Here is a 25158-nt window from a genome sequence, read left to right as displayed (position 1 = left end):
AAATATAAATTATCTAATTCTGCAGTAATGTAAAAAGGATTCAGTTATAAATCCGAATTGTCTCTTATTATGAGATTTTGAAGTATGTCTTTGCTCCCCCCAAATTTTTATTATATGAAAATAACATTGCTAATTTAATTAATAGCACGGCAAATAACAACAGCATCAAATAACATCTGCCTATCGCAGGTCCTTGGGAAGGACTCAGGTAGATAAAAATGCCAAATCCAGTCGAAACAGCTGGTTGCGCAACAACCATAATAATACATATGAATATATTTATTCATAGATTCTACCCTAACAATTATTAGTTGGGACTTCAGTTAAGTTTCTACCAGTCTTAGATTGTGAATCTAACTGTAGATTACTCTCACATAACAACCTAATATCAACAATGGATAGTCTCATCAAGCCTTAGGAATTGATACTGACTATTCTGGGGGAATCATGTCTCAGAAAATCTGTATTCGTTTACAAAAAAAAAATCAGATCATGGGATTGATATTAGAACGTATTATGCACCTGAAAAATACAAATGTATCACATTTGCTAATTTTAATTGAAATTTTCAATTTCAATAGTAGGATTAATTAAAACAAGTGCATAATTTGAATCTAATAAGTCTATCGTTCTTAAATTTATAATGAACTCAGACTTTAATCAAGCAAAATGTTATTATTTCAATGAGGTCTGTGCAAGAGTCCTTTCTGGTTCAATTTGTTCTGAAATTAGTTTGTTTTCACATGTTGTATTACGGCAGTGACCTAAAAATAAAAGTTTTGCTGCAGATCACCAATACCTTTATAAGGCGCATATGCACGGGTCTTTAGATACATTTTGCTGATCCTCTTGTTTCCCACTCTTTTGACTTCATACCCTAAATTGTTGCAACGATTCTTTCGGCAGCTCAAGCAAAGCCCTCTTTCAAATGTTTCTTTTGAATTGCATCGATACGCCATGATTGGCTTTTCTTCATACAAGAGGGAATCAATGAAGAGGTGGATGGAGCGTTCATGAGAGCATTTTATCAGCTGATCAGATTCTTAGGGAAGAAAAACAACATAAGCCGCACTGTACAGAGATGTATTTCTATGGTTCAGCAATTACGATAAGCAAGTCTGCATCAGATGTTTTCTAGTATAACAAATTTGGTGAGAATTCTCTCACCCTCTGAAAAATACTTCAGTTGTGAAGCTAGTGTTCATTTTTAGTCACACTGAATGCCATTGTTTTTCTTCATTGCTTCTTCTTCAGTACTATTTCACCCTACCTGGCTGCTATTTCTCCTGTCCTGCATTAAACCTCATCAACAGTGTCTTCCAATTAGGAATTATACAATACTGCTGATCATAACCACAATGATCTATAGCTCATTGTATTTTCTAGATAAGGAAGAAATTAAGGAGAGTCTAGATTAGGCATGGAGAACGATGGGCTTTTTTATGTGAACTTCAGCCATTCTGGAAGTTCACATATTGTAAAAGGGCCACTGTTCCCCAACCCTGGTCTAGACTGAATATTTGAGCATAATAGTGGGTATGTATAACTGACTACACATAGATAAGCACAACCTATAATACAGTTTACATGCTACACATAGTAGACCAGCTATCACTACAGCTGAAGTTATCATATGCATGCAATGAAAAGTGAGCACAGCACTAGCACATGGCACCTCTTTTGTATCTCTGCAGTACTCCCTTACTTTTAATCTTCTGTAACTTGACAAGGGATGTTAGTCATAGATCAATACAGGTAGTCCTCAACTTATGACCAGTCACTTAACGACCATTCAAAGTTATAACAGCCCCCCCAAATGTCCTTTCAACATGCCCCCCATAGTCACATGATCACATTTTGAGCGCTCAGCAACCGCCCCACATTTATGGTTGTTTGCAGAATCTCATAGTCACATGAATGTGATTTATGACATTTTTTTTGCTGGAAACTGGTATTTAATTACTATTTGTGCCCCGCCCAATCACCCATTGCGGACAAGAGGTTACTTAATGGTGGAGTCCCTTAACAACCACTGCAAAAAATGTCATGAAATTGGGTTGGTCACATGATGACCCACTAATAATCAGCAGGATTAATGACTGTAATTCCAAGCTCATACCTAGCATACGTGAACCATAGGTCAAGGACTACCTCTAATCCCTGAAGTAAACAGATAGTTTAATGGAGGGAAGGGGAAGCCCTGCTTAATTTGGACCCAGTATGAGCAAAACTCTGAGACACCTGAGGAACAAAAATAAAGGCAAACTCCTTCATTACTAGATGTTTCTATAATGAATCTAAGAAAGGGAAACAATTCTGAACAGAACTAACATAAGTCATGAATAGCGGTGGCCACAGAATCTTCCTGATACCGTTGTCCTTGTACTGGGGGTGGGGGAGGGGGGCATTCAGATTTGAAAACTTACCTTGGAAGCCTTTCTGGGCAATCAGGCGCAGGGCTTCAGCTAAATTGCAACCTGGCTGGAAGCCACCTCCATTGGGATAGATATCAATGTGGCCCACCGGCTGCTGAATGCCAATGCTGCGATCTGGGGAGCCTCTGATGAAAGTATGCAAGACGTCTACAAAGACGGCATCGTCTGGAGAAAGGCGCCTAGACGCCTCAGCATATTCAAAGAGGGGCCCAGCAGGATCTAACCCTAAATGCGAAGACAAGCGTAAAAGAAAGAGACCCGTTATTTGGATGCCCTGGGCAGCGTCGTGATGAAAAATTGCAGATATGGTCCATATTTTTATTCACTATCGGTGCCAAAATTCCTGTCAATATTATTGGGTTTTACAGTGCTCTCTGGTAAATGAGAAATTTATTTATGTTTTTCCTTTATCCTTTCTTTGGTGAATAACTTGAGTCGATCAACGTGCCTAATGTTCCTCCCTCCTCCTGTTTTCCCTACAACCACTATGAGAGGTAAGTTGGGCTGAGAATGTGTGTCTGGTCTAAAGTCATCCAGCTGGCTTTCATGTTTAAGGTGGGATTAGAACTCCCGATCACCTAGTTCAGGGGTAGGCAACCTTGGCTCTTTTATGACTCGTGGACTTCAACTCCCAGAATTCCTGAAGCTCAGGAATTCTGGGAGTTGAAGTCCACGAGTCATAAAAGAGCCAAGGTTGCCTACCCTAACCTAGTTTCTACTCTGGTGCTTTAACCACTACACCAAACTGTTGTCCTGAAAAAACAAGGAAGGAAGGAGGCAGGCTGTAGTTTTAAAATAAACAAGAACTCAGCTGTAATTAGGCTGTGCCCAAAATAGCAGGCAACACTAGAATAATCAGTCAATGTGAAGCCTAAGATATTATGTCCGAAAAAAAAAATCTTTCATAAAAATATAGGTAATCCTTGACTTACAACCATTTAGTGACCAAAATTACAACAGCACTGAGAAAAGGGACCTATGACCATTTTTCACGCTTGTAACTGTTGCAGCATCCCCGTGGGTCATGTGATCAAAATTCAGACTTTTGGCAACTGGCAGGCATTTATAGTGGTTGTGGTGTCCTGGGGTCACACAATCACCTTTTGTGACATGCTGACAAGCAAAGCCAATGGGGAAACAAGATTCACTTAACAACCGGTTTACTAATTGAACCAATGCAGTGATTCACTTAAGAACTGGGGCAAGAAAGTTGTAAAACGGGACAAAATTCACTTAACAACGGTCTTGCTCAGCAATGGAAACTTTAGGCTCAATTGTGGTCATAAGTCAATGACCAGCTGTAGTGATTTGTTTATTGATCTTTTGCTGTATTATATGCAAAGCAAGATAAACACTTTAACAGTTTAGTGTCGTTTCAAAAAATTCAAATATAAAGAAGTTAAAAGAAAAAAAAATATGAAACGTTTCACCGATATAGAACAAAGCCATGAAAGGATCATGCAAATGTTACATAAATGCCTTAAATATTTCTTAAATGTCAAGTACCTTTTCTAAAAAAAATCAATTTCCAGCATTTATAAATGAATTGAACGATTGTCTGCAAAAGCAGTTAATTCCAAAGTTATAATTAAGGTCTCAAATAAGTATTCACTTAAACAAAAAGCTTAAGATTGCCATCCAAATAGCTTATTTTGCAGGTCATGTGTTGCTTTCATAAAGGCAGAAATCCTCAGTTCATAAATCCCACTGAAGCCAATGACTTCCCAGGGCAAAGACTGCCATTAAGGCACTTACTTTTTTTATTTTTGTTTTTTAATTTTGAGGAGGAGGAGGATTTGTAACATACAATGGCTCTTTAGAATCTCGAAGGAAAAGCAATGGTATGTATGCTGGAAAAAGCAGTTTTCATTAGCTCCTCATTTTATAATAGCTGCTATCGACATATGCCAGGATTCTAAAATATTTAGTGCTTTGAATGATCCACTGTATCTCCTTCTAATTATTATTCTAATAGCAATAATGATTTGCTTACCTGTAATTCTATTAATCTTTCTACTGGTCAGGCTTCCAGCAATGCCAGCAACATGAGCACCGAGGCTGTATCCCAGCAAATGGACATTGTCGAGAGAATAACTGAACTGCTCCTGAGAACAATCGTTTTTAAAATATTAAGTGCAAATTTTAACTTGCTTATTATTTAAAAAACAAATGATCAGTTTCACTTCAAGAACAAAAATATTATAGTAGCAGCAGGAAATTTGCACACTTTTATATAAAACGCAAATACGTAAAAATCTATGTAAGACAGCTAAGGGACAAAACTTGAGAGCGGCAAAAGAAAAATTGATTTAAAAAAAAAGAAAAAAAGAAAAAAGGATGTTATGCTTAAAACATTCAGAAAGACTTCTAAAGCCAGAGATACATTTTTCTAAATTATTGATTACTCAGCCTTCTCCATCAACAAGATGGAACACATTTTATTTTTTTTAAAAAAAAAAGTTTAAGTATAAATATAACATTTAAAAACAGTATCGTAACAAAAAATAAATAGAACAGCAGCCAAAAAAGAAAATATAATCCAGCAGTGTTCAACATCCTGCCCAAAAGCTTTATTTGTTAGAAGAGCATTTATTGGCAAAGATACTAAAGGAAGTATAGTCCAGGCCATGGTTTTCCCAGTTGCAATGTATGGCTGTGAAAGTTGGACCATAAGAAAGGCTGAGCGCAAAAGAATTGAGGCCTTTGAACTATGGTGCTGGAGAAGACTCCTGAGTCACCTGAACTGCAAGGTGATCAAACTGGTCAGTCCTAGAAGAGATCAACCCCAACTGCTCTTTAGAAGGCCAGATCCTGAAGATGAAACTCAAATACTTTGGCCACTTAATGAGAAGAAAGGACTCACTGGAGAAGGGCCTAATGCTGGGAAAGATTGAGGGCAATAGAAGAAGGGGACGACAGAGAATGAGGTGGCTGGATGGAATCACTGAAGCAGTAGGTGTGAACTTAAATGGACTCCAGAAGATGGTAGAGGACAGGAAAACCTGGAGGAACGTTGTCCATGGGGTCGCAATGGGTCGGACACGACTTCGCAATTAACCACAACAACAACTAAAGGAAGATAGGCATTTCTGGTGAAAAAGTAATAATTTATGTTTTAAAAAGAAAGATGGATGGATTTGGTGATGCAGATACAGAGAGAAAATTTTTCCTAGAGATACTGCATAACAGATAATGTTAGCAAATATGTACATTTATCCTCATGTGGGATGTGGCGCAAGGGGAACCGAGCTCCATTTACAGCCTGTTTTTCTGCAAAATGTAAAGTATGGGAACTAGCCTAGCCTCAGGTTTACTCTCCATTGAAAGAGGTACTCAATTTGTGGCTCTGTCCCACCTGCCCAGATGAGGAAATGGGGAAAGAAGGCCACCTAGTAACATTTTAAGTAAACTTCATGAGGCCTTCAATCTTTTGTGCGTACTCTCAACAGCCACTAAAAAAAAAAATCACTGTCTCCTTTCCAGGAATCAGCACCGCTTCATTGCTCCTAAGAACTGAATTTCAGATGAAGATCTAAACAGAGAGATAGGTCTCCACTCCATGTCATTTGAAGGTATTAGTTGATCAAATTTATATGGCTGCCCGTTCACAAGAAATGACTCTGGGCGTAGCTTGTTGCATCCAAAATTTACTTGAGAACAGCCTCATGTATTCAGAAAGCAATTTGAAGGGACTATATATTATCGTGATGGAAGTAAGGAGACTGCAAAGGAATGCACGGAGTTAAGCAGCAGTGTATTAAGAATACTTGCACAGATAGCTGGGATAGTTTCCAACATAGCCATACATAGCTTGAAAAAAGACACAGCAGCTTTAACAATCCACAGCAAGCTGTTCCATATATTCCTGTGTGTTTCAAGGCCCTCTTTTAGAGGCTTTGAACAGCCCTAATGTAAGAATGTGAAGAACAGCAATATATTCATCACTACCCAGCAGAGGGCACATTTGGCACATCAGGAATGAAAAAAACACTCTACGTCAAAGATGTCCTGAGTATATAAGTGAACATTCAGATATCTTCATTCCTTAATTACAAATCTGATACTTAAAAAGACTTGACATCGCTTGCATTTAATACAGGTAGTCCTCAACTTATAACAATTCGTTTAGTGACTGTTCAAAGTTACAATGGCACTGAAAAAAAGACTCGTGACCATTTTTCATACTTACAACCACTGCAGCCATCCCCATGGTCACGTGATCAAAATTCAGCGGCTTAGCAACTGGTTCATATTTGTGACGGTTGCAAGGTCATGGGGTCACGTGATCACCTTTTGTGACTTTCTGACAAGCAGAGCCAATGAGGAAGACAGATTCACTTAACAACCGTGTTACTAACTTAACCGCTGCAGTGATTCACTTAACAATGGTAGCAAGGAGGTAAAATGGGGCAAAACTCACTTAACAAATGTCTCACTTAGCAACATAAATTTTGGGCTCAATGGTGGTGTAGTCAATGGTGGTGTAGTCAAGGACTACATCAATTTTCCAGCCATCATTATGGACACTGTTTCTCATAAAAAATAGTAGTGTCAGTGCAAATATTGCTAACAACACTTTTCAGGCAAGAGCTGGAATATGAATGTTTGGATGTTTCCACATATTAAAAATAAGAATTAACAGAGAATAGCAATATTATGGAACTATCTATGCTACATATGTTAGCATAGATTTCATATGCCAGATACCCAGCAGACATGTTTTTCCCAATGAGAAAGCATTCCATCATGTCATTCTCACTAGCGGGTACAGCACAGCAATAGATCCATCATGAGAATCCACCTATTCTACTTTGGAAACCTTCACAAACAAATTGGAGATATACTGACAGTAAAAAATAACTGCTCCATCCTGAGTTATGGCAGATCCTGCCATAAATCCCTTTTCTTTACCACTCCACAGAAATGAGGAACAAAATAAATTGCTTTTCACTCCAAGGCCTTATTGCATGCAGTATGCATATGCTGGCCACATAATGGAAGTGCCGAAAAGGCATCAAGCCACTTTTCCCCTTAAAAGTGCAAGAGCAAGAAGGGTGATGAAGCAGAAAATGAACCACCTATAACAGTGGTTCTCAACCTGTGGGTCGGGACCCCATTTGGGGTCGAACGACCATTTCATGGGGGTCGCCAAATAACGCAGTCCACCATTTTCCCCCCCTTTTCCTTAGCTGTGCTACTCCCTTTTATTCTATTGGCTTTTGAAAGCCAATAGAATAGACTCTCTTGAATAGAGTCTAATTCTATTGGCTTTCAAACGCCAATAGGAATTGTCCAGGCTGTCTCTGCCCTGCTGAGCCCGCCAAAAGTCCCATTGTGCAAACAGTGCTGCACCAGTTGAGTAGTCCTCGACTTACGACCAGTTGAGTAGTCCTCAACTTACGACCGGTTGGGGATCGCGGCATTAAAAAGGTTGAGAATCACTGACCTATAAGGTCCATTTAACTTTATTTTTTTTAAAAAAAATGGTTAAGTACAGTTTCAAATACAGTTCAGCCAGAAATAAATATAGCTAACATTGTGGAATCAAAATCCCAAGGGCTGTTTTTTTAGCAGGCCTAAGTTTCTCATTTTGAAATGCCCTTATCTTGGATTCTAGGTATTCAACACTTTTGAGATATTGTGCTGTACAGAACTTGCAAACAGATGCTTACCTCCATCCAATCAACGAATGCAGCAAGATCTTCTCCCACCTCCTTTGTAAAGTATGCAGACGTTGTATAATGCAAACTGGCTCGAGCTAACCAGTTAAGCACAATGACATTAGAATCAGGTTCCCTGTTGTACAGTGCCTTCACCAGCTTAGGAACCCAGCTCTCATACATGCCAGTCACCTAGAATACGATACTCTATGTCAATCTATAATATAAACCTCAAAGGATAGGTATTAAGTACACTTACAGAGATAAGAAATATAATCATCAAATAGTTTCAAAGTAAGTAACCATAAGTAACCATAAACAAGCTTAGGAGTGCATTGATAGTAACCTTGTCTAATCTGGTGCTCTACAAATGTAGCAGACTAAAGCTTCCATACATTTCCATGTTAAGAGTTTACGGGAATTGTTCAAAACATATGGAAAATATCCAGCTGCCTGGGTGTATTATACAGTATTTTAATCCATAAAAGATTAATCCTTTAATAGATAGGAAATTCACTGCCACAACTTCTACAAAGGCCAGTATCTTTATATATTTATTGCAAAATGGAGAATTAGTGAATTATGCCAGCTTTTCCAAGTAACCCTGGGGTGCTGTTGTGGCTATTTGAAGGGCAGTAGAAAATCAACTGTGTGACAAAAAGCAAAATATTGTGTTTTTTTTTTTTTTTTTTTTTGCTGAGGAGTTCTAGCAGTTTTAAGGAAATATAGGGGAGAGGAAAATGAAGAAGACTTTAGAAAGCACTGAGAGGATCTGCAGTGAATGTATGTAAGTTGAGCAAAGCACAAGTATTAGTTTTCTTTTAACTTGTGCAGACCTTGGTGTGAAGAAGTAAATTACGTGGCTGCTGATTGTAGGAGATGACCAGGCTGAGCCCTAGTGAGGGGTCCCTTCACGCCCACAAGAGATTCAAATCCATCCTTTCTTGAATTACATGGACTCTTATCTACTGACAATCTGCCTTGACTGTTAGTAGTTCAGATTCTTGGATTGAACCTGAATGGATTAAAACTGTACTCATTTGAACAATCTTGGTTCCCGATTTCTTGCACCTGACACTTATTTAATAATAATAATTGCAATTATTAGATTTTTATCCCACCTTTTAAATATATAATTCAAAAACGATAAACATAGCTAATACCCCTGTCTCCTATTTCTCCCATAACAAACCATAATTACTATAACAAAGAACTCTGCTGGGATAATGCTCAGGTCACTTGGACCTAAACTTTGGAGAACATAAAGTTTAAGAAATGCAAATGTGTGTGGGTTATGTTAGCAGGTAAAAAAAAAAAAAAGGATTAACGAACAACATGGATGTCAAATGAGCTCCAAGCTTCTTTACCATTCTTACTGCAAGACTTCCTAATATTAATGCTAGCCTCAAGAAAATGTTCAGGGAATGGCTGTAGTGCAATAGCAATTTTTTTGCTTTTCAAGAAGACAATCCTGGTTTTCCAGGTAAGCCTAGAAAAGATCCAGCTTACATTTCCCTATGTCAAGTCTGCCCTTTGGAACTTAGGGCAAACTCTAGGTGGCCCTGGTTGTTTAGTTCTTCCCAGATAGGAAATGCTACGAAGACTTCACTATTAAGGATTCATGTCTTGCTTAAGCAACAAGGTCTTCCCAACGCCAATGTTTTTCATTGCTCCCCAAGCAATATGGCTTCTAGTTCTTGTCATGAATAGAATTGCCTGGATCACCTTTACAGCTACGTCCCACTTAGCGAGACAGCTTATCAGATTTCAGCACTATTTGAAAAAAGAATACTAAGACAGATGGCCTGATGCAGCAAAACAGTTGTTTTTTTGTAAGAGTTATCATCAAATTGGGATGTTTAAACTAAGGTTGGAGTTGCTTTAAAAAAACACATATTATAATTTCCAAACATGATCCAGAAGACAATACAGGTGGTCCTTAATTTATGGCCAATTCCTTAGTGACCAGAATTATGATGGACACCCCTCCCCCCCAAAAAAATGGGACTTATAACAAGGATTCAAATCTCTGGTGTCTGGGGCCCCTCAGTCATGTAAAAGATTTTGGGTGCTTAGCAACAAACCTAATTTACAGCTATTTGTAGCTTGTGGTCATGTGACCACAGTATTTTCTGTTGGAAAAGGCACTTACTTTCCATTTCTGGAAAAATTTCCCATAGTGAACTATGGGTCACAGGGATTGCTTAATGACTGCTACAAAAAAGTTGTAAAATTGGATCTGGTCATGTGATAAGCCACTTTATGACCATTATGACTTATGACCAAAATAGTGGGTTCAATTACAGTCATTAGTTGAGAATTACTTATAGAGCTTATCCATTCCAGAAATGAGATGACTATAAGTAAAAATGTATGGCAATTAATTTGTTGGGTTTTTTTAAAAATCACTATTTGGTCTCTGTTCACATCAGGCTAACTAAGAACCTTTAGTGCAGGAGTCTTCAAACTTGGCCCTTTTATGACTTGTGGACTTCAACTCCCAGAATTCCTCAGACAATGTGCCTGGCTGAGGAATTCTGGGAGGGGAAGTCCACAAGTCAAAAAAGGGCCAAGTTTGAAGACCCCTGCTTTAGTGAATAGCTATGCAAATGTTTTACTCCTCTTACCGTCCATCCATGTATAACCACAAAAGTTTTACTGGTATGATTGAAGTTGCAATCTGTTACACTTGTTTCCTGTCCAGGAACTAGGTGACAAATGTCTTCATCAGGCTTTTCAGGTATTCTTAAAGAAAATTTACTTTCAATACCACTGAAGTCTTTCTCGTTTGCTATAATGTTTCCTGAAGTTAAACAAGAGAGGGGATTTTTAAGTGGTATGAAAGAAAGGAACTGTCAGCAAATAACATGAATAGACTATTTAAGATTCTCTCTGATATAGAAATCAATAAAATAAGTAGGAAGCTAAGTGATTCAGCACTAATAGTGATTTATTAGCATCTCCAGTAGCATCAAACAGGGCACAGATGGGCTACCAGGAGAACTGTTTCTCCTAATACATCTTTGATACAGATTTCTGCAGTGGCAGCTAAAGAGACAAACAAGCCACCTATTTTATTGATTCTTTAAGTTTCCATACAATGAAGCTAAGCAAGAACATTATTTTCAGATGATAGAGGGCAGGAAAAGTCACAATATAATATTATTTTATTTTATTACAGTAAGTTCAGCTCTATATTGCTTATGAGCAGTTTATAAACACTTCCAGTTTATGCATAAAGTATTCCTTCTTTTAGATGGGTGTTTACTGATACATTTCTTTTCATTTTATACAGATCTTAATTTTTAGCCTTCATCATTAGCTTCCATTTAACTCTTTAATAAAAGCTGAGGCAAAAAAGCAGAAAATATTACCATATCATATTCAAGAAGTGGCACAGGTTTTTTAACAAATTTAATCAGTTTAAACCAATTTTGAAAGATTTTAATAAAATATTATGGATTTGCAATACCCCATTATTAATTGTTACTGTGAATATATTTTATATAACAAATATATTTCCTATTGGGGTGCGTTTTGATTATGGTATGGATGGTGAATGTCATCAGAAGCTAAGCAAATTTGCTTGCAAGATTATGTAATAGTTGATTAAACTCATTCCATATTTCAGTCAAAAAATGGTCAGTAAGTTGTCCTTGGCTTTAAAAACTTGCATTTACATTTGACATGGCTTGTATAGCACTCGGACAATAATATCATTAAGCACTAGCTACATGCAACGTGTGGGTAAATTAATCTACAAAATGTCGACTTAAAAAGAGTTGCAGGATAAGAGAAAACCCAATACTTTGGAAACTACTATTAGTTAAGAAATATTGTTTGTTTTGATGAAAGGCAACTTTATGGTCTCCCTATATATATTTTTACAAGAAGTTAGCAATTGGGTACAAGCAATCATGATGAAGAACTAGCTTTACTTGAAGAAGTTATACTTTACATAGAGCAACCATAGGTGAGAATACAATGGCTCCTGTGTTATGACTTACTTAAAATAAAAATCAGTGAAATGAGTGCTTTCACATTAAACTGCATGTAGAGAGGGAAGGAAGAAGTTGATTTATGCATTTTCAAGATTGTTGAAAGCCAAAGGTTTATTGTACTTCTCATGAGGTCTCTGTTCAATAAAGGTAAGTAACCTGTGACAAAGCTGAAGCTATTTTGAATCTGTCCCATCTAGATGAAAAGCTGTCCAGGCACTTTTCAGCAGGGATATAAAGTAAGTGAAGTTCAATGAATCAGGGGTCCTTGGCACTAATGATGCTACCTAGTTTGGGTGATGAAACATCTACAAGAAATCAACCAAGCTCAGAGAGCACCAAGGACCCCTCCTTTCAACCCTGACTTACAAATATTCTCCTTTATTGGTACAATGAATCAGCCCAATTTTGCCTTTTCATTTATGTATCACACCCTGAGTTCTATTTCCTAATATACTAAAGAGTCCCATAAGTTGATTTTTTGAATCCATCAACAAAGTAAATCTTTGCAGCCATCAAATAGTTATGTCACATACACAAACTATTATTTACCAGGCTGCCCACACTGAATACCTTACAAAAGTGTTGGATTACAATTTTTAGGCTTTGATAATGATAAGGCATAATACTCCTGGAAAGCACTAAGTCGGGAAAGAATATTGCTCTTTTACAAAGATTTTAGAAAGCATTTTAACATAATCCTCACGGCCACAGTCTGAATTGTTTTCTGAACAGGTAAACCACAAACTCATCCCTTAGTTTTCTAGGTAACACATGGCCTACTTGGTCTAGCTCCATCTCTCAAATATTTGTTCATCTTTTGGTAACACAAATGTCAACAAACCTGCATTGCTTATTACTCGATTTTGCATTTGATGTATAATTTCCATGGTAATATTGCAACACGCCTGAAACGCATTTGTGAATTTCAAAAACAGCAAAAACAAAATTAAAAATAAGGAAATACTGTATTTGCACACAAGAATAGTAGTGCCACTCTCAATTTGTTTGAGGTTTTGCTTAATAACAAAAAGACAAATTGCTTGTAAAAGATTCTGGGGATAAGATATGCATGCACTAATTTTAAATAGCTTTCCACTGCAAACTCATTCGAATTCCTAACAATGAGCCAGAATTAAAGTAGGCTGACATGTCAACTAATCTCACGTATTAGAAGTGCTGAAGGATATTCATTTAATATACAAGCAAAGCAATCCAGACATCAGGACATAAACAACTTTATCACAGCAATAGGTCTGGCAAGAGAGGCAGATTATAGATCGTGTCTGCTGAAGAGTTCCATCCGAGGGGATCCAGGAACAGGAGACAAGCCTTTTCTGCCATGGAACCTCATTCCCTGAAATGAGGCTAGTCCCAAATCTACTGGCTTTCTGGAAATCTCTTTAAACAAGATTTTTCTAGTAGGCTTAGGGATTCCATGGAAATAGGGAGCCTGAAGGATTGTTATATATGACTGCAATTGAAACCAGAAAGTCCACTGCTAAGCAAGGCGATTGCTACTAAGTGAATCACATCCAGTTGTATGCACCTTTTTGCCATGCAAAAGCAAATCACTATAGTTGTTAAGTGAATCACCTGGCCATTAAAAAGTCAGCATCTCCCGCTGACTTTGCTGGTCAGAAGCCAGTCGGAAAGATTGCAAATGGTGATCACATAACCCCAGGATGTTGCAGCCATCCTAAATACATGCTGGTTGCCAATCTCCTGAACTCTGATCACATGACCATAGGGAGGCTGCAATAATTCTAAGTGTGAGGACCAATCATAAGTCATTTCTTTCGGTGCCTTTGTAACTTTAACAATGAATGGCTGTAACTCGAGGACTACCTGTATTATATGTAGGATTTGGTTCTTCTTGGTATTTATGCTGTTGTTTTTAATGGATGCTTTAGACTTTTTTTACTGTTTCACTATATGCTAGCAGAGTCATGTTTGTGAGATGGGAGGCTATACAGGGAGTCCTCGACTTACAACACTTCATTTAGTGACCGTTCAAAGTTACAACGGTACTTAAAAAGTGACTTATGACCATTTTTCACACGTGACCTTTACAGCATCCCCGTGGTCATGTGATTTACATTTGGATGCTTAACAACTGGTTCATATTTATGACAGTTGCAGTGTCCCAGGGGGGTCATGTGATGCCTTTTTGCAACCTTCTAACAAGCAGAGTCAATGGGGGAAGCCAGATTCACTTAACAACCGTGTTACTAATTTAACAACTGCAGTGATTAACAAATGTGTCAAGGAAAGTCGTAAAATGGGACAAAACTCAATTAACAAATTTCTCACTTAGCAACATAAATTCTGGGCTCAATTGTGGTCATAAGTCGAGGACTACCTGTATAAGTTTGATAATTAAAGCAGATTGTGGGGCAAAAATTAAGAAACAACATTTGTTTCTTCTTCTTGCAAGTAAAATGTTAGATTTAATTATCTTACCTTTTTTCTCAGTTAAGAACATAGTGGAAGGCAGGAGAAATTCTGGATACAGTACCTCCTCTAACAATATGTCACATGTCAATCTATTATTTAGACATTCATGAATGAAATAAAACAATCAATCTCATCTTTCTGCTCAAGGGACAGCTTGTTCAACAGGAGGATGAAAATTCAATGCCAGTCTGATTTTCTGAGCTTACAGCTTTCTCTCTGAAATTTCTGACCCAGTGGATTATGGGTCAAAACTTTAGCTTTAAAATTTTTGACATTTCAACAGAGGCATTTTGAAAAGGATTGCAAGTTGAGTTTTGCTTCACCAAACTAAAAATGTATATCCAGTGGGAGGTAAGTAAAGTTTATCTGTTTACAGGAAAATGGTTTTCAACCATCGGAACCTATCTTCCTTTCCACTATCTTCCTGAGATTGTCTTTCTTGGGCTAAAAGACGCTTGTCAAAGGCTTACTGACTGCAGTACATTAAAGCAATCATCTGCCTCTTATAAATGCAAACAAACTAGAAAAGGCATTGAAAACTACTGATGCAATGCACTGGTTCATTCATCCCTAAGAGCTACAACAAATCATTGCAAGATTTAAGCTTTCACATTGATTGCCCCTAACTATAAGGTCACTGGATCTGATCAGATGGCTACACCTGGTTGATGATCTTGTGTAGAACTGGAAACTATGCAGGACTGGATGCATCTTGCAGACAACCACAGAGTTGTAGACTATATTGAAATCAAAAGTACATCTAGAAAGAAGACAGTAACAAAACACTTCCACACTGTTGTCAAAAGAATACACCAGTGGTGGTGAACCTATGGCACGTGTGCCAAAGGCGGCACTCAGAGCCCTCTCTATGGGCATGCATGCCATTGCCCCAGTCCCAGGCCTTCAGCTGAGTTTTATAAAACCTTTTTGCTTTAGGCCTCCGCCGTGTGCAAAAAAAAAAAAAAGGTTCAGTCAATCAATCAATCAATTTCAACTTCTCGCAGGAAAAAAAAAGATCTTGCAAAGTTGGAATTGATTGAACTTTTTAGCCCCACCCAGTTTGTCATTACCACTGCAGCCACGCTCACCCAATGGGCCACGCCCACCCAATGGGCCATGCCCACCCGGCACCCGACAATACATAAGTGGGTTTTGGGTTGCAGTTTGGGCACTCGGTCTCTAAAAGGTTCGCCATCACTGGAATACACAGATACATCCATGAAGTTGCCAGAGGCTGATTTGAAAATTGTAGTTTCAAATACAAGTAAGCCTTTGACTTATAGCACTTCATTCAGTGACTATTCAAACTTGCAACAGCACTGAAAAAAGTGACTTATGACCATTTTTCACACTTAGACCATTACAGCATCCCCATGGTCACATGAACAAAATTCGGAAATGGGTCCCAAAGCAAAGCTTGTGGTTGGAACATACAGTGTCTCCAATTCTTATCCTCTCAATCAAGTTCCTTTGGCGAATGTGAACAACTACTAAACTACTAAACATCAAGTATGCATGACATAAAGCCTGTTACTTATATTTGCAGACTGTCTTTACCCCGGAAAGCTTTTGGGAGGGAGAAAGAAATAGTTTCCTTCCCAACATGGTGCCAACACAAATGCCCCACACTTTGCCAAAATTGTCAGCTGAGAACAGAAACTTGTACCCAAACCAAGATTCATGGAAATATCCTTCTCTTAACTGGGAGCACCCCAGATCCAGAACTTTAATTTTTTGGAGCTCTCATCAATAGCTACACTGCATAGGGAATTCAGGGAGAACATCCTGATTGGAGAAGATATCTATGTGCTTATCAAGAACAGGCTTACTGAAATCAATGAGAAGTTAGACACAACTAAGATAGGTCCACTGAAATTAAAGAACTTAGGTACGATTGAATATAAGCATATGAAACACTCTCTGCATTCACCCTTTCAAATTAAATAAGCATACCCAGAAAATTTACTAGACTGCATATGTGGTAACTTATACAAACTATACGTTTAAATCTTGCATCCTGGGTATTCAAAACCTTTCACACCCAGAAAACCAGTCATTGTAGATGTCCTTATTTTTACTGAAATCAAAATTAGCTTTCCTATGCTGCCCTGTTAGTTTAATGAAATTGACATGACAGGCTGTGATAATCAAGCCTGAATTTTCTGCATTATGCTAAGTCACTTGTCTAGGATTAACACAAACCCTGTCATTTATGGGATATTCTGCAAACTGTAATTAAAGCATATATGGCTTGGATTATTTACAAACGAAGTCTGAATGTATGCATATTTCATAAAAATAGAAAAATGTAGCTTTGAAGATACAACCCTTACATATATTGTACAACAAAGGACAATTAGCTATCAAATCCCAAGTACTGGAGGAAGAAGGCTAGACCTTCCTACAATAATGTTATACACTTCTCTGGAGATACATCAAGAATATGCTAAGCAAATGATATCAACAAGTCTGCTTTTGATCTAGCAAGACAAATATGACTGATCAAGCAAGAAAACAGAAATTGACTGTTTTCTTCTGTTTTCTTTGTTTCTTCTAATATCTAGATGCAATACCTGTTTCCAGAGTCCAATGAAGATGTCATAGGACTACCTAAGGCCCAGGTATATTGCTGAAAATAATATTCCCACGAGAAAAAGGAAACCTAAAACAAGTTTTACACATTGATGCCTGTATAAAGATTACCCTCGTCTCTGATTTACAATATATTCCATAACTATGGCAGTAAAGCACTGACATTTTACATTTGCTTAATCTTTTTTTTTTTATTAAAAAGTTTTATAAATTTTACAAAAAATAAAAGACAATACAAAAACAAAAAAACAACATATACAAGTAAAAAACAAACATTACCAACAAAACCCCCCCCACCCCTACCCAACCCCCCCTTCCCCCCCCCCAGAGCTTCCCAGAGTAGAATATAGGCTTAATTAAAAAAGAATTGAAAAAAATTTATATTTATAGAAAAAAAATATATATATATATATATATATATATATATATATATATATATATATATATATATATATATGGTCTTTGGTTGTTCGGGTTTTCTCCTGCGTAAAATTGGAAGTGTCTTGGCGACGTTTCGACGAAGTCCCATTCGTCATCTTCAGGCTGGTGTTTTCAGCTTCGTGCTTCGAGCAGCAATGTAAAGCACGAAGCTGAAAACACCAGCCTGAAGATGACGAATGGGACTTCGTCGAAACGTCGCCAAGACACTTCCAATTTTACGCAGGAGAAAACCCGAACAACCAAAGACCTACATACAAACACCCGCGAAAACCTCAGAAAACATATATATATATATATATATACATATATATATATAAAATAGAAAATATATATATGTGTAGAATTAAAAATTATGAAAAAGCTATATAATATTTTTTTATATCAAATTTAAATTGTATAAATTTTATCCATTTATCCCAAACAGCAAGAAATTTCTCTTGCGTTTGTCCCTTTAAGAAAGCCGAAATCTTTGCCATTTCCGCCAAATAAGACACTTTAAGAAACCATTCCTGCAATGTAGGCAAAGATTCCTTCTTCCAATATTGTCCTACTAACAGCCTCGCAGCTGTGATCAAATTTAACATCAATATAACCTCCTTTGTATCACAATCAGTAACTATACCTAATAAAAATAATTGCGGAGTAAATTTTACCCTCCTTTTAAAAATTCTCTGGATATTCCACCATATCTTAATCCAAAATGCTTTTATCTCTCTGCACGACCACCAGATATGATAATAGGTAGCATCCATACAATCACATCTCCAACATTTAGCTTTTAAGTCAGGGTACATAAGAGACATTTTTTGTGGATCAAGGTGCCATCTATAAAACATTTTATAAAAATTCTCCCTTAAATTCTGTGCTTGCGTAAATTTGACATTTCTCACCCAAATAATTTCCCAGGTATCCAGTGAAACTGGCTCACCAAAATTCTGCGCCCATCTCATTTGCTTAATCTTATATGTGCTTATATGTAAATAAGTTCTATTTACTTGCATTTATTATATTATTATGCTTAGCAGCCTACTTATAATGAAACAAAATACTGTTCCTTGGGGCTTTTAATAAACTGAACAGGGAAGGAAAAATGATAAGATTTCTCTGGAAATGGCTACACTATTATAGTATTCCTGTCCTAAAGACAAGATAATATACATTACAAAGTTTGCAAAAGGTTAATATGTCAAAAGTTTTACTTAGCTGTCTTTTTGAAACAGCTTTTTGTAAACTGCTATTTACCTGTGTAAACAGTCCAGATGTAACTAATTTACATTTTCATAAGGAACTATAACTGTTATAAATATATTATGCAGGTGGCTTACTAAATTCTTGATCAAAGTTTTTACATAATCCTCTAACTCACAGTAGTCAGTTTTAGACCCCACATAGTCTCTTTGTATAAAACTGAAAATTATGTTGCATTTTCTCACTCAGAGTATATGTGTATCACACATCACAACTTTCTGCAGAGTACTCTCATTAATTTGACTTACCCAACTTATTAAACAGAATTGATATAACTCACAAAATACAAGAACTTGGTGAATCCAATTCTCCAGTTAATGATGTATAATGTTGCTAACACTTAGCCCCATTAATTAGGAACAAAAGTCCACCAAGTGAAGTATCGTGTTGAACCAATTCTAAAACTAATCCTTGAGGAATGGTGCTTAACTTATTTGCAGCTGATATATTTGCAAAAAGGATTATGAAAACCTTTGCATATTTTCTGTGCTTAACTAAAGTAATCTCATCTCCCTTATTCCCAGTTTCTGATGTTTTAATGTATACAATCCCAGCTTAGTACAGAATGTTAGAAGTGATGTATGATACCTTTCTATCCATTTCAGGCAGCTGGTGAAATAGGCAGGACTTTAAAAAAAATAAAAACAAACACAATGCAGTAATATAAAGCAGCATTCAGCAGATTTGAAAGAATGTATGTTGGTGCATTCAAATTATATGAACACAATCTTTCAAATCCATATGAACGTGAAACCTTGAATAGGCAAATTCCAAAATCAAGTGGATACCATCTTTTCATACTACAGTTACACATACTATACAGTGGTATATAAAACTCCAATGGCAGAGTAAGCAGATACAATCTGTTCATGTCATGATTCTAGTTTGATCCTATAGATAAAACTCACCGAATTGTATGAATTTAAAAACTTTATAAGGCCATGCATGTCAATCTAGGATAACTAATAATAAAAACAAGAAGAGCAAAGTAAACCAAACACACTATAATACAGTGCAATTCTGTAAGCAAAATCCATCTTTACTACATAGTAAACATAGGGGTATACTATTAATCACAGATGCTTAGTGCCAATTATATAATACCTGCGGAAAAGCAGATAGTGCAACAGAGAAGAAGCATATCCAGGGTCCAACCAGATGATAACAGAGGAGACCTAGAACATGCCCACCCCGTTGAATCTGGTGGAAGGTACAGAAATCACTGAAGATAGGCAGTCCTACAAGTGACCCATACCTAGGTCATACATGCATGCCAGAGGCGGCACTCAGAGCCCTCTCTGTAGGCACACGTGCTGTCACCCCGCCCCACCTCCCCCCGCAGCTCCCTCACCAGCAGCCCCCCCCGAGGAGAGTCACCTGCGAGTGCGGCCCATGCAGAGCAGTGCAGCCAAGCCCATGGAGCCAAGCAGTGGGGACAAGACTCCACCCTCGCACTCCATTGCGCACAGATGATGCTGCAGGGTGCGGGCAGAGGACATGGCTGCCATGGCACTGCTGGGCCCCCTGGGCAATTTGTGGCAGGATGTGGAGGCGGGCGGGGCAGGGGCGGAGCAGGCTGGGGGCAGGGGCAGAGTGGACGGGACAGGTGGAGCAGGGCAGGGGCAGTTTTTGGGCACTCGGTCTCTAAAAGTTTCACCATCACTGTCATACAGGATTTCATAGGTGACAATAAACACTTTGAATTGCACCCAGAAGACAATTGGGAATTTAGTGCAGCTTATAAAAAATGATTTTACATGGGTGTACCAGGGTGTGCAGACATCTGTACATGTCTTCTGGGGAAGGCTCTAACACTGGAAAAGGTGGAAGGAAAAAGGTAGATAGATTCAATTATAATGGTGATAGATACACTGTTGGAGGATCTAAAAGAACATGTTAGGGACCTATAATCATGGATGGTACATAATCTTACCCAAATGTGGTTCTTAAATTGAATGCTAATGATTATTCACAAAGAGATAACCAAGGTGATGATGGGAATTCCAGGGAATAGCAAAAGAATGATTTCTTTCTAATAGTACTAGCACCATACCATGGTAATAGATCCATCCCCTGATGCCATTTCCACACACATGGGTGTACATATCATATCCTCATTCACTAATAATAGGCCTGTTTCTCCACAATTTCTGAAAAGCCTACTAAAACTTAACAGATTTCTTTGGACTTCTATAGAGCAGAGGATAGAAACCTCAATATTTCACAAAACTCTTTCATAAACAACTTATTTCCAGACACCATTACAAATGGCTCCCAAATCCTGATAATCTGACAAAATACATCTCTTTTGATAGGCTTCTCAGGCAGCTGCAGCATTCAAGGATATCAGCTGCTTTTTTAAAAAAGCTGAATTGTGCACTTTTTGAGAAAGAGTAAGGTTACACAAATTGTCAATAACACTCCAGAATATTTCTTGGAGACAGGTGAAGTGAAGAAGCAATATCAGTCCAGTCAGCTCACACATAACAGATTACACTGTCATTGCAAGGTAAGCTTAAAAATTGCAATAAATCTGCAACACAGGGGATCAGGTAACAAGGCAGAAAAGTGCAGTAAAATTTATGTAAATTCTTATTCTTATTTGTGATAAGTTGTACTACCGGTAGTACTTCAGCATTCCTGTCCAATGAGAATGAGTCACCTATATCCCATTGTTATATACCACCCATTTTCTATATAAATTTGTTTTTGCAGTTATCTATTTTATGACTCATTAAATGGGTATTACTTTTTTTAAACTACAGCTTTAGCCAAAGGGCAATCATCCCATCCTATTTTAGGAACATATATAGTCTATAAACTTCACCTTAACTTTGAACTAGGTTATTAAATACATCTGCACCTCTTCCCCAGTATATTTCTATTCTGCTAACACTAATCAATTTTACTAACAACAGAGAGAAAGGAGATAATCTTGAAACTAAACTTTAAAAAAGGAGGGGGAACCACAAAATTCCTTCAAAAGGGCAAATAAGGAGAAAGTACTGGAAGCTATTAGTACAGAATGCATCCAAAAAAACAAACAAACCCCACTTTGGCTGCTAAACGGGGACAACTGGAAAACCATTTGTTTTTCTACCACCCCTTGCAGAACATTTGCTTCAGGAAACTGTTGCTCTGGCAAAGTTATGAGTTTTCACACGACCCCTTACGGGTCCTAGTAAATTCCTATCTTATTTTTGCGCCCGCCAGGAAAAGTCCCATTCGGGGAAACCGCTGTCTGCCTCGAAGGCAGATTTTCCTGGAAAGCCTCTTTTCGTGCCAGGCGCTTTCATCCTCCAGGCCGCCACGCGCCCCAGCCAGACTTTTCTGGTCCTGGGGGAACCGGAGCGCTCTCGGCCAGCTCCGGCTCGCCCCCTCCCCTGGCTCGTAGCAGTCCCTGAACCCGGGTGACCTTGGCCCACGTTCCAGGCATTCCTGCGCCGGCTCCTAAGCGGAGGAATTACTAGCGGTCATCAGCATGAGCCGAGCTTTCGGCGGGCCCCTTCCCCGCCCTCCTCCATTCCAGCCAGCGCAGTGGCGGAGCCGCTCCGGCCTCTCCTGACGCCGCGGGAGTAAACACGCGAAGAGGCTAGGACTCCGTAACCGGCGGCTCAATTCAACACGGAAGGAAGGAAGGAAGCGCCGCGGGCTACACACCACGTTGCGCGCGTCACCTTCTAGTCTCTCGATTCTCAAACTAAACGCGCGCGAAACGACCCGCCCACCAAACGGTCCAAACACCTCTCGGCGGGCTTTCCCGCTTTCCCAACTATTTATGAACCGGTCTCTTTCGAGCGGCCGCCGGGCTTCGGCGAAACACCTCCCATGCAAAGGCGCGCCAGCCCCTGAAGCTGCCACCTTTTTCAAGCAAACGGGACGAAGGAATCTGAAGATGTGGGGGAAATGCAAGCGGCATTAATCGTCGCTCAAACGGGCCGAGGACTGTAAAAGACATTCCACTGCGAGCTCCGGGAGACGCCACGTTGGGGAACGACTGACGACAAACACGCCCCTCGCCCGCCTTCTGGATTTGGCCCGTCCTCCTCACCTCTGGTGGTCCCACTCAAGCCACGCCCCTTTAAGAGAGCAACCCGATACAACCCACCTGAACCTGTTCGCGCACCTGCCCTCCGTCTCCCCAACACCAACCTGCCTGCCTCCATTAGCGCGCTCTGGTAGGACAGACGGCTCGCTGCAACGGCAGCCCCAGGCAGAGAGGCAGGCGGCAGCCAGGTCAGTCCTTGCCACTAAGGCTGACGTTACACCTGGCTGGTAGGTGGTTTCAGGGACCTGGCTAGTTCTGACCTTTTTCCTTTTACACAGCCTTCCTCCTCTGGGGACGAAGCACCGGACCCAGCCACGTTAGCCTCCTTCCTAGAACGAATGCCCCGAAACAAACCCTCTTTGGAAGTCCGCAAGCGTGCAATCTTGGTCGGGGACCCCGCTGTCAGGCGCTCTGCTGCCTCCCAATTCCCCGCCCCGTTGCCCATTTCTGGCCATCAAAACTCTCCGTTTGTTGTACGCTTCGCTCAGTTTCCCAGGAGGCTTCCCTTTCTCTCCCGGGGCCTCGCGTTGCCCGGCAGCCGGTTCCTCCAGGTTTGTCGGTTCGGTTCTTTTCTCCGCCGAGGCCGAGGCCGAGCCCCGCAGCGTTTCGGCCTCTCTCCTCCAAGGGAGACGAGCTGCTCTCTGACTTACTTGAGCCCCCGACCTTCTGGCTAGCCGACTTTCCGCAAAGCGCGACGAGGCAGTAACTCCAGATACACAGGGCTGTAAGGAGCGCTGGTCTACACATGGCTCGAAACGCGGCCGGTCCTCGGACCGAAACAAGGGAAGGCAAAAGGGGTGGGAGCCTTCGTGCAAAAAATGAGGCGGGGGGGGGGTGAAGAAAAGTTTCCCGAAGTTTAACGGACGAGAAAGCTGAGAAAGGGCGAGAGCCTCCGCGGGAAGAGCAAGGGAGACGCTAACTCCGCGCCCGGCTCCTCTCCACCGCGCCTTAAGTGCCTGAAGAGAAATATGCAAATGAATCTCCCCACCTATTGGCTCTTATCGTACGCATTCTTTGTGAAGGGAGGAGGGGCCCTTCCAGCCCCTGGCATTGGAGCGAAGCTTGGCTGGACGGCCGAGCCCCTTTCCTGCCGAAAGATGCCTTCGCGTAAGCGAGCAGGGCGATTTAGCGTCCCGACGGTTAGAAATTGCGGGCGGAGAGGGCTTCATAAGAAGAAGCCCTTCTCCTGTACGCCACAGAGTTTGCAATAACGAAAAAAAACAACACTTATTCTAGGATGGATCGTGGGGGATAGGGATGGTTTTGATCCACAACGGGGTTGAATAAAGTTCGCCTGGGAACCGAACCAGACCCGCAGGCATCGATTGTTTCCTTGATCCCCGTTGCTTCAGGCAGGGTTTGGGAGCCAAGGCTGAAGAGGAGCGCAGAGCGCACGCTCTGCCTTTGTGCGCTACTCTTTAAAGAAGCGGCGGTTTCTCCCGAGTTGTCACGGGAGCCGCGCGATCCCGGAAACGCGTTTGCGTTAAAGAGGCGTCGGGAACGCGCTCCTGCCTGCTGCGAATCGCTTTTCCAGTTTCCGTATTCAAAACGGCCCCAGTCCTTTTGCCTTCATGTGGGTTTAGGGGCGCTTACTCCCCCAAAGGTATTCCCACGGCTACAGCGTTACGGAGGGATAATAATGCAGGTGAATATATCAGGCACGACCCGCAGGTGGATAGAGTGTTATCTTATTTATTTTGGTCTTCAGGGTCACTGTTCAAACAGGGATCACCAATTCATAGAGCAGGAGCAAGTTCATTTGTTTTTACATCTACTAATCAGTAACACTCTCCAGTCTAGGAAAGGAGTGTTCAACCTTGGCCACTGTAGTACTCGTGGACTTCAACTCCCAGGATTCCCTGGCCAGCATGGCTAGGTGTCGTGGCTAGCTAGGGAATTCTGGAAATTGAAGTCCACAAGTCTTAAAGTTGCCAAGTTGGACACCCCTGGTCTAGGAGTTATGATCCACTCCCTGCCCGACTCTGGAAAAGGTAATTTCCTACTAGTGATGAATAAACTTAAAACTTTTATTTTGTACTGAATTGCAGAGAATAACTACTTGCTCTGACATAAAATACTATTCCTAATTCATTTTTAATTTACTAACTTTAATTTTCTAACTTCAGAAAAATTGGAGCGTTTAGAGTCCTGCTTTGCAGTAAATGCAACTGTGTTTCTTATTGGCACTTGAGAAATATCAAGGTGAAAGCCATCTAATTCCCAAAGAAAATTTTCTGTGTAAACCCAATTCCATAAGGAGGGGATGTGCAAGAGCCTAG

The 25158-nt window shown here is 39.8% G+C and overlaps 1 protein-coding gene across 8 annotated transcripts in view; it reads right to left on the bottom strand.

Annotated features, from left to right (window-relative positions):
* LPL (lipoprotein lipase) overlaps nt 1-25158 on the bottom strand; it is a 47789-nt gene that overhangs the window by 8178 nt on the left and 14453 nt on the right. The window contains exons 1-6 of one of the 8 annotated variants that reach the window (XM_039350984.1): nt 23530-23756; nt 10723-10898; nt 8108-8287; nt 4429-4540; nt 2427-2660; nt 800-1042 (exon numbers count right to left, since the gene is read on the bottom strand). In XM_039350984.1, the coding sequence (XP_039206918.1) occupies nt 800-1042; nt 2427-2660; nt 4429-4540; nt 8108-8287; nt 10723-10898; nt 23530-23626 (1042 nt within the window). In that variant the 5' untranslated portion in view covers nt 23627-23756. The other 7 variants (XM_039350990.1, XM_039350985.1, XM_039350988.1 and 4 more) reach the window with 7 other exon arrangements.

The sequence above is a fragment of the Crotalus tigris genome, unplaced genomic scaffold (assembly GCF_016545835.1).
Source record: "Crotalus tigris isolate CLP2741 ecotype Arizona unplaced genomic scaffold, ASM1654583v1 scf7180000018368.3068619, whole genome shotgun sequence".
Lineage (NCBI taxonomy): Eukaryota > Metazoa > Chordata > Lepidosauria > Squamata > Viperidae > Crotalus > Crotalus tigris.
Note: the sequence above shows the minus strand (reverse complement) of the source record. Positions and strands in the feature narration are given on the sequence as shown.